This window comes from Centruroides sculpturatus, unplaced genomic scaffold (assembly GCF_000671375.1).
Source record: "Centruroides sculpturatus isolate CEXI.00-Female unplaced genomic scaffold, Cexi_2.0 scaffold795, whole genome shotgun sequence".
Taxonomy (NCBI): Eukaryota; Metazoa; Arthropoda; class Arachnida; order Scorpiones; family Buthidae; genus Centruroides; species Centruroides sculpturatus.
In genome coordinates this window covers 113,454-124,955 of record NW_019385121.1, presented here as the reverse complement: position 1 = coordinate 124,955, position 11,502 = coordinate 113,454, and the positions used below count along the sequence as shown (strand labels likewise).

General features: G+C 28.6%; 1 protein-coding gene across 1 annotated transcript in view; it reads right to left on the bottom strand.

Annotated features, from left to right (window-relative positions):
- Nucleotides 1–9,622, bottom strand: part of LOC111635053 (glycogenin-1-like) — a 23,205-nt gene extending 13,583 nt beyond the window's left edge. Inside the window, exons 1-3 of the mRNA XM_023379903.1 lie at nt 9,562–9,622; nt 8,194–8,335; nt 7,654–7,828 (exon numbers count right to left, since the gene is read on the bottom strand). Coding sequence (XP_023235671.1) covers nt 7,654–7,828; nt 8,194–8,335; nt 9,562–9,571 — 327 coding nt within the window. The 5' untranslated portion in view covers nt 9,572–9,622. The remainder of the gene's footprint in view (nt 1–7,653; nt 7,829–8,193; nt 8,336–9,561) is intronic.
- Between the last annotated feature and the right edge of the window lie 1,880 nt (nt 9,623–11,502).

Below are 11,502 nucleotides of genomic sequence, written 5' to 3'. Positions count from 1 at the left end.
ATTGTAAAGGAATTTTATCCAATTTTTAGAAGAATAGACAAGCAAGGAACATGGGTATTTTCTACACCCTCTACATTAGTATTAGTAGTGAAATGTTCTGCTAAACAAAATAACTTGCATTCATTACCTTCTAAAATAAGTAAATTGAATAATGTTGGAATCATAAGATTGCCAAATACATGTATAGGATACTTACCTGGAATTATCCTCACTTCACATTTTCACATGAGATCAACTGTTCACACAGGAAGCAGTCCTAAGTTTATTATACCTCCGATTGAAACGATATTTTCCAAGATGGAATTAGAGAAGTTACAAGAGAGTATAAATACTATAGGGAATCCTGAGAGGAATAAAGAGAATTCTAAGAAGCAAAAAAATGATGATATTAAGGTAGCAGAAAAATCATACGAGCAAATGAAGAAAGATTTGGATAGATTATTGAAAGAAAATGAAGATCTTTTTATATCAAACACTCCAACCATTCCAATCACATACATATGGATTATCCTTGGAAGTATAGGAATATTAATTCTACTTATCTGCGCATTTTATATACTCAAGCATATTTGTTGGAAACGAAGATTTCAGAAGAGGATCAAGGAACTGTCACAACAAGACATTCCACTTCAAGAGATTCCTCAAGGAAATAATACAGAAGAAGAGGAACCGGAATTAGTCGAACCTGTTGGAAGATCAGCTGAACAAGCTTCAAGCTCAACTCAGACAAAGAAGCACTTTGTTCGAACATATCGACTTTAGTTCAACCGTATAGACTTTAATTCAAAATTGCTTTTTGAGATGATAANATGAAAAGGTTAGCTATAAGTTTATATTGATAATATTGCTTTGCATACTCTATAACAGGGATGGACAACACGTAGACAGCGGTCGACCGCAAAGGTTTTGAAAGTAGCCTACGAAGCTAAAGTTGAACAATTTGCTTTCACTTAAATTAATGTTTAAAAAATTTTGAACTACAAGGTGAACTTTGAACTTTTAGCAGGTGCTTTTTGAAACAAGAAGACATCACCTGATCTTCTAATATACCTGAGATTTGCTACAACTATAAGAAGTCAGCCAACAGAGGTGCTGCCACAAAGACTCTCACACTGGTGACGAACTATGTACACTTTTACCGTCAATTCCAGATGAAGGCACATGTGTTCATTGTGTTTATTTTAGTAATACTATTAATCTGATGAATTGTTTATTATATTTTCCATGTATTTCAATTTTGATTTTAATTTGCATTATTGTATATTTTTATGATTTTATTATTATGTATAACGCAATTTTGAGAAAGAGAGAGAGCAATTCGAACTTATGTATTGCAGTGAAAAATCACGCCTTCTTTAAATGTAGTGTGATTTTTGAAGATAAGGGAGTAATGTGAGATCCGAAAGGCCCCTGGGCCTCATTTATGAATTTTTATTAATATGTTTAAATTATCGACAAAATATTATTTCATTTTGTGTGAAAAAAAAACTGGTGTTTTAGACGTGGGAAAATAGATGACAGATGACACTTCCTTTCCACAGAAGAGAACATCCGCTGTTTTTCCCTTATCCGTTAAAAATCTCGCTCAGATGGGAAATGGTTACCCCTCATTCATCCCCCTTTCATCCGTTCTCACGAAAGAGTTACTGAACGATGATTGGACGAAATTTTGAGATAAAAGGAGAAATTAGTCAGAATTCGAGGAGTTCTCCGACCGATTGAAAGTGTCCAAACTCCACATACGTTTTCCTCCTGATGGCCAACGCCCATAACGGAGTCCGATAGACGAAGTCCGAGTCTACACTTAGAGGAAGTGATAATTTTATATTTTATGCACGAATTAATCTCCCATACGAAAGAAAGATGAACCCTATCTACAAGGTGTCCTATATCTACAGAAACGAAGACGACAACTAACAGGTCGTATGTTTAGAATCATTTTGTGAGCTCTCTCTCTCGAACGCGCATTAGCATAGATTTAGTCGTAGCCTCTAGTTTGTCGCTTAAATGGTTGTAATCGAATTTTTGTATTCGTTTGTTTAGTTTTATTAAATTATACTTATGTTTATTATACAGAATGTCTCCTCAATTCATTCCGAATCAGATCGTTATCGCGTGTTTGTCCGCGCCTCTATAAATTGACAAACTGGTGTCTGGAACCTGACGAAGGAAGAAGGTGAATTCGCCTTCACCAACTTCCGCTCTGAATTATAATATAACCGTAAAGCCCTCCACACTCGTTTCCCTACGACTGGGAAAGGCCGTTCTTTGGACGACTGAGAGCTGGTCTTATCGACTAGTGCCCGTAAGTGGCGTAGATTAAGACCTACGTCCTTGGCTACTCTCACAAAATCAAGGATTGATAGAAGTAGAAAATATGAATAAATCACCTTAGCTATGTTCTATTGATCCCAGATTTCATAATCCCTTTATTTTTTCTGCCATTGATTTTGTGTTTCTACATAATAGTACAAGTGTAGAATTATGCTAGCTTTATCCAACAACATATATGTACACAACACTATAACACACAACACTCTAACATCCAACACTATACAAAAATTAGTAAATTAAAAAAACAAAACAAACAAACAATAAAAAAAAAACATACAATTAGGCAGATTTAATAATATTTGTTGGTTTTAGCTTAAAAACAATAAAAATAAAAATCTAAAATTGTTGACTTCGTTTTTCTTCTTATCTACCTTTTATCAGAGACAAAAACTTACACTAAGGATACTCAGAACAGAAAAAAAATCATTTATTTTATATAAAATAATAAAGTTAATTATTTAGATATAGCAATAGCCCAATGCAATAATAATATTGATATTACTTCATATAAAAAGAATTGTAATATAAATAAAACTATAAATTATGAATCATATTGTCCTTTAGCAATAAAAAAAAAAACAAATTTTGTAATGGCCTTATCCAAGATTTGGACTAGAACAACTACATTGGAAGAAAGGATTAAAGAACAATATGAGTTGTTATACAGATTTTTATTAAATGGATACCCCTGCACTGGTCTATAGAATCCAATAAAAATAAATTTAACGTTGTATATTATTCTCATCTTTATATTTATGTGCCCTTTACTTATATTAAAGGTTTATTCAAAAAGTATAAAAATAAATTTAAAAATATTAGCTGCTAACTTAAAAAATAAAATTAAAACTAGCAAAACAAAAAATAAGAGAATTTTAGAAAAAGCAGTAGTAGTTTATAAATTAAGTTGCACACGTATAAATCCTGTTAATTATATAGGTGAAACAGGGAGACAGCTGAAAATTAGAATCAGTGAACATGAAGCAATGATTAGACTAAAATATAACCAATCTCCTTGGTTGTGAGGAATATGGATGTTCCATTGATAAAAATAATGTTAAAATCATCTATAAAGAAAATGACACATATTTGCATAAATTTAAAGAACATGTAGCAATTATATATGCAAATAATACTATTAATTTAAATAATGGTATGGAAATAGAGGGCACATGGTGGGATATCATCCAAGATAAAAGTTCGCGTAAAAATGAATGTTGGTTAATTGATGCTGTACAAACAGAAAATATGTAAAAAAAAAACATGAAAAGGTTAGCTATAAGTTTATATTGATAATATTGCTTTGCATACTCTATAACAGGGATGGACAACACGTAGACAGCGGTCGACCGGTCGACCGCAAAGGTTTTGAAAGTAGCCTACGAAGCTAAAGTTGAACAATTTGCTTTCACTTAAATTAATGTTTAAAAATCTTAATTTGATAACTTATTCTTACAATAATAGACTGTCTGTGCAATGTACCTATACTGTTTGTATTTATCCTGATGAACAATGCAAATTAATGTTAACGCATACGCACATAAAAATCCTAAAATTGTTTGCCCATATTCATAGTCACCTGAAGACTATATTTTATAAAAAAAAGTAGCCCCTAAGGGATAAAAGTTTGGCCACACCTGCTCTATAAGGTTGTATTTTTGTTTCATAGCCTGAAGAGAGGTGCCAATGTTTATAGAAAAGTCACCCGAAATGCACAGCTTGTTTTTTAAAAAATAAATGATTGTTTTCCTGTTCTGAACTTACACCAAGGATACCTTGGTGTAAGTTCTTTGTCTGTGATAAAAGGTGAATAAGGGGAAAAAACAAAACCAACAATTTTAGATTTTGTTTTATTGTTTTTAAAACTTGTTTTAAAGCTAAAATCAACAAATAGTAATTTTAACTTATTTCAGTATAACAAGTGATTGGATAAAGAGAACTTGTGAGAAGTAGCATGAGTTGATTCCTGATTAACTTGTCACACATCACTCACTCTCAAATATAGTTCAGTGTTTCATTATTGTTACTTAAATTACACTGGAAATGCCTTTCACTAAATTAAAGAGAATTGTCATAATGACAAATTACATTTAAAAAATTGTCAAAAAGTAAAGCACAGTTTATGTGAAAATATTCTGAATCCTCTATATCTACAAAGGCTTATCTTTACTAACATTTTAATAAATGGCCTTACATAAGATCTGTGAATAACAAAAAAGCATTATTTATCATAAACAAAACATTACCTAAAGAAAGAATTCAAAATAGAGTAATTTAAAATATATAATCTGGATCTCAAATTATTAGTGTCTTGCCCCTGTACATCATACTTTTCCTGACAGTAACAGAGTCATGCTGGTCATCCATTCAAGAGAAAATATTTGAACTGAAATTACATGACATCTGGTCTACACCAGAAGTTCATATATAGTTAATTGGGGCCTCCTGTCCCTAAGCTTTCCATATCTGGTCTTCACTTTCATCTATCTAACACCATTCTTGAAATTAGAGGAGGACAGACAGACAGTGGGAGTTTCTAGGTCTACAATTTTTTTCAAATTGTTGCCAAAGAAATGTCAGGTGTAATACCACATACATATTACACAAAACTCTCAAAACATTAGAGCTTCACAACAGCACATACATCACTCTACAAAAGACTATCATACTAGATATGTCACATAGTCAGGAAACTCTTAACAACAAATAAATACAAATACAGCATGTAAACAAAACATTTGTTTTCTGTAGTTATGCTTTGGTCCAGGATAGTACTGGGCACCAGTATATGTACTGTATAGAATACATTCCAACAATATTACACAATAATAATAAGAACTATATTATTATGGTGTTGATGAAATATATTCTGCTCAGTTAATATCTCAATGCAATGTCTCTAATGGGTTTTCTCTAATGAAATGTAACTTGTGTGCTGTTGTGAAGGTCTAATGTTTATAAAAAATATGCTCACTAATAATGCCAAACTTAGATTAAGAATAAACTACACTGTCTTTTGATGTTAAAAACTTCTCAGGTAGACAACTTTAATGCCAAAAGACAGTGTAGTTTATTCTTAAGCTCTAATGTTGCTAAACATTTATATACAGTACATGCTATGATGCCTGTGCAAGAAAGGATTATAGACACAATAAGTACCTTATTGTGCTATAATGCCAGATTTCCCACTACGCACATTAGACATGTGTCTAGGGACCCCAGGTCTTGTGGCCTTGAAAATGGAGAAAAAGCAATTTTACCATTGCAATTGTATATCATAATTTATAAATAATTCTGTAGCTACAATTAGATGTTATTAGTTTATAATAAATAAACAAATAACAACAATAAATAAATAAGAATAATCCAAAGTTATGTAGAAAGGCCCCAATTTTCTCTCACTAGAAGCCTGGAAGGTATTAATCTGCTACAAGATTTATCATAAATATTTTAAATTCTAAGCTAAAACTAAAATATTTAAATCAAAATCTAAAAATAATAAACAGAATGTTTAATTATTAACTGAAAAATCATTCAATTTTACTTTTTTGGGATAGGACAGCATGGATTGAAAGCTAGAGAATGAATCATTTTTAAGTGTCTATGAAACAGGAACAAATTACAACATGTGATCACTTTAGAAAGAAAACAATTTGAAACTATTGGAGTAACAGCCATTTAATGTGATTAGGTACTTTTTAGGATTTTACCATCCCATTTTCAGATCCTTTTGCATTGGATATTAATATTCTGATGATTGGAACAGAACAACTGAATGTGATTACAAACTTCTGAACTAAAGGCAAGCAAAAGCATGTTTGAAATTTTTAAAACAAATTCTATAAACTAAGTTGTACTTTAAAAAGAAATTGAAAATATCCAACATGTACAAGGCAATTGTAATAAACTTGAAATAATATATTATCTATAAATGTGCATTATATACAAGATAAAGAACAAAAATAAAAATCAATGTACTCCTAATATTTTATTTATTTTCATTTTGGTTTTGTTCTATATCTTTTATATAATGTTCATTTTATATATATTATTTCAAGTTTATTACAACAGCTTGAATATTGTCAATTTTTAAAAACTACCAGTTAGTTTATAAGATGTGCATTTTTAAAAATTTCAAACTTATGCTTTTGCTTGCCTTAGTTCAAAAGTTTGTAAGTACATGTAGTTGTTCTGTTCCAATCATCAGCATACTAACATTCAATGTAAAGGATCTGAGAATGGGATGATAAAATCCCAAAAAGCACTTAATCACATTAAATAGTTGTGATTCCTTCAATACTTTTATAGTTTTCTTTCTAAAGTTCTTTAATCCAGATGTAGAAATCTGGTAACCCTATCTGTACCAGGTGTCTTCCAGTTGACCCCCCTATAATACTGTTGATTTTTCCATTTTATAAGAATTCCATGTTGTACGAGTCATTTAGATTTTACAAATACATGAGCCGTTCACAGCCTGGCACATGTATTTGTAAAATCTAAGTGACTCGTACAACATGGAATTCATATAAAACGGAAAAATCAACAGTGTTATAGGAGGGTCGACTGTACATGTTCTTTATACTGCAAGTTATACATCATTGATGTACTTGTATATTTCAACAGAGCATTGGTGTCTTGTGCATATTTTCTTCCTCCTCTTTGATCCAACTAGTTTCACCTTTGTGTGACTGAATTGGACTAAAGAACAGATTAATTATCAGCAAGTTGTTTTTCTGTTGGCATGCCATTGTGGTATGATTGTGTGCTGGATTTGATTTATAGTTGTCTGTAGAAATGTTGTTTTCATTGCATACAAGTTTTGTAATGTTTGAGTCTTTGCAACTTGACTGCTAGTTTTGTTTGAAAATGCCAATTCCTATGCATGTGTATTGTGTGGTTCATACCATGTGTTTTAATTTTCCTGAACATTTTCCTAACATCTTTCATTAAGTTTGGTATGTTGTTCTTTTAGTGTATTGTATCAGCCTGTCTCACTGTTGTCTAATGGTATCTATTTGTGTTTCTAGTCTTCTTTTCCAAGCAGGCTTATGATCTGTATGTGTTTTGATTGTGTCTGTCCGTTGTTATTTTACTATTGTTATTACTATTATCATTAAATTAAAATATATTGTAATTAAATAGTTTAAGTTATAATTAAGAATTGGTTAATAAAACTTTATTGAACAAATAAATTGAACAATTTGACCTTCAATTGAAAATACAATGTGATAGAAAACAAATTATTTAACATAGTTACATTTTTAAGTATAATAATATTTAATAGATAAATTATAATAGAATGCAAATAAATTTCTTGCTTACCATTGTATCAGCATCTAAAAATACACATTTATTAAACTGAATTAATCTCCAACATTGGAGTTTAGTAAATGTCACACTTAGTTCGGGTCTCTCTAAAACAGATAGATGTGCATCATCTCCACTAGAAAGTAGATCTACTTCTCGTACTATATCAAATTTTAAGGAAAGACAAGATCTGAAAATTTTTTAATTTATAAATTATTTATAATATGATGATACAAAAGAAAATTATAATTATATTTATTTTAAAAATAAAAAAATGTTCTTAATTTAACTACATCTATACTTCACAAATACTGATTTCACTATAAGTGTATTGCTAGAATATAATATACAACTGGTGTTAACAAGAAGAGACTGTGATCAAGAGGACAGGATATATTAAATGTTAATAAATTTTTTATTTGTTTTTTTATTATTGTAATAGAGTTAGTTTTACTTTTTGAGCTAACTTTGCATCATATAATTAGATTCTTATTTATTAGTTAAATTAATACTTTAGTTATAACTAACTGTAATCAAAAAATATATAGCCTATACCTCATATGCATTGAAACACCTGCTGTTATCAGACATACTAAACTTCTTGATGTGTTTACTTGTTGAAGAGAATGGCCTAATACTAAAGCTCCAACTGCATAAGCATCATCAGTACAAAATGTTACAAATGCTTGATTTACAACTATAAAATAATATAAAAATAATATAATTTTCACAATATTCTACATATAAACGAATATCAAGTAAATTTGTAAAATCATATATATAAATTGAAAAAATCCTTTTTGAATTATAATCTTAAATTTATAATGTAATAAGTAAAATTTTCATTGTTTTATGGAAATTTAGTCTGTTGAATATTATACAGTATCAGTTTTACCAAATTTAACTATTTTAATAATAAAAACAACCTATTAAGTAAGTTATTATCATATTATATTCTTATCAAAGTAACACACACAATTAATTAGTATCTCTTCTATTAGAATATATTGGAACATTGTTTCACAAGCAAAACATAAAATTAAAAACTTGATACATTTTTAGTCTCAAAATTTTAAATATTTCATATTAGGATAATACGTTGGTAAAGATTTAAAAATTCTTTTCAAATATAAGATTTTTTCATAAAGAGATGACGTATTCCAGATTTTTCTTTCAGAAAATAACTTTAACCTTCACATTCTCTTATCAAGAAAAAAAATTTTCCCATTTAACTAAAATCCTAAATAAAATAACTTACATATTGCTTTTTAGAACTTAACAGCTTTATAAAGATTATAATATTAGATATATTTAATAGAATGAATACATTATTTGCATATTTAAGATTATTTAAAGAACATTAAATACCGTACTCATAATTAATGAATAAATGAATTATAAATTTATAACGATTTAAGATATAATTCATTTGTCGACGAATATACCTATTATAATTATCATGCGACCCAATATAATCCATTTTTTGAAAAAATGGATTATATTGGGTCACATGATATTTATAACAGTAGTAATTTAAAATTTTTGATGAAGGACATCTAGTGTCAAGTGAAGTATTAAATAATAATCCTGTAATAAATAACGTATATTAAAAACAAAAACAACAGTTCAATTAATGAATTAAAAGCCTATTTATATTAAATTTAATTCTTTTATTGCCTGTCAGCATGCAGTTAAAAGGATTTAATACCAAAGACCATATTTGATTATTTAACATCTCTAAAGTAAAAGATAACAAATCTTTATTGAAATTTATCTGCTTTAAATGAAAATCACATGATAGTATTTATAATTATCGTTTCTTATACTTTCCTCTGCTTAAATTTATCTTAAATTCACTGTATACATTTGGCGTAAGGCGCTGATCTTTTAAAGTTTTAAGTTCAAAATATCAACGCTATTTACCTTTCTCCATTCTAATTATTGGACGTCGTCTGTTTAACTGTTATTTACTGACCGATCCTCCATCTGGCGGTGAGATTTTTAATACATTAATATTAATTTTTGTTCCGTATATAATTACACTTTAAGTACAGTATAGAGAAATTTATAAAATTGACTGCGAAATCATATATTTAAATTAATTATAAAATCTTTTAATTGTGACTTAGACGTAGATCGTTTCAACTTAGAAAATAATGATCCATTTTTAATTACGTAATGTAGTGACATCCATTATTATTAATAATTCATTTCATGTAGTCAAGGTAATGGAATTTTATCAATGCTTTATAAAGATTATTTACATTAAAAAGTAAAATGTTCTTGAAATAAATTTTATATTAAATTGATGAATGAATCCGTAGTGTAACTATCAAGTTACATTAACGTATAAAAAATTTAGTGATGTAACGAATATTCGGTTACTATTCTGTATTCGGCCTATTTTTCGCTATTCGGCCGAATACCGAATACCTAGAAACAGGAGTAAGAAATAACAAAAACACAGTAAATTAATCATTTTGGTATCCCCGCGTTTTTTATGCAGCGAGTGTAGCGAAATGACGTCACGAGCAGTATTGGCCAATTAGAAACCAGTTTCAGTGTGTTCGCTGTAAAGCGCTTCTCGAGCGCTGCATAAAAAAACGCGAGGTACAGTAAAGCGTCGATTTTCCGAATCAATTGGGGACTGGGGTTGTTCGTATAACTGATAATTCGGATAACAGATTTATACAAGAAAAAATAGTTTAACGTATCCGATGTTAAAATTTTTATCCGTTGCGTGTCGCTTCTCGTTGAATTTTCGTCGATGTTAAGTCTANTTTTTTATTATTGTAATAGAGTTAGTTTTACTTTTTGAGCTAACTTTGCATCATATAATTAGATTCTTATTTATTAGTTAAATTAATACTTTAGTTATAACTAACTGTAATCAAAAAATATATAGCCTATACCTCATATGCATTGAAACACCTGCTGTTATCAGACATACTAAACTTCTTGATGTGTTTACTTGTTGAAGAGAATGGCCTAATACTAAAGCTCCAACTGCATAAGCATCATCAGTACAAAATGTTACAAATGCTTGATTTACAACTATAAAATAATATAAAAATAATATAATTTTCACAATATTCTACATATAAACGAATATCAAGTAAATTTGTAAAATCATATATATAAATTGAAAAAATCCTTTTTGAATTATAATCTTAAATTTATAATGTAATAAGTAAAATTTTCATTGTTTTATGGAAATTTAGTCTGTTGAATATTATACAGTATCAGTTTTACCAAATTTAACTATTTTAATAATAAAAACAACCTATTAAGTAAGTTATTATCATATTATATTCTTATCAAAGTAACACACACAATTAATTAGTATCTCTTCTATTAGAATATATTGGAACATTGTTTCACAAGCAAAACATAAAATTAAAAACTTGATACATTTTTAGTCTCAAAATTTTAAATATTTCATATTAGGATAATACGTTGGTAAAGATTTAAAAATTCTTTTCAAATATAAGATTTTTTCATAAAGAGATGACGTATTCCAGATTTTTCTTTCAGAAAATAACTTTAACCTTCACATTCTCTTATCAAGAAAAAAAATTTTCCCATTTAACTAAAATCCTAAATAAAATAACTTACATATTGCTTTTTAGAACTTAACAGCTTTATAAAGATTATAATATTAGATATATTTAATAGAATGAATACATTATTTGCATATTTAAGATTATTTAAAGAACATTAAATACCGTACTCATAATTAATGAATAAATGAATTATAAATTTATAACGATTTAAGATATAATTCATTTGTCGACGAATATACCTATTATAATTATCATGCGACCCAATATAATCCATTTTTTCAAAAAGTCAAAGCTGACACTC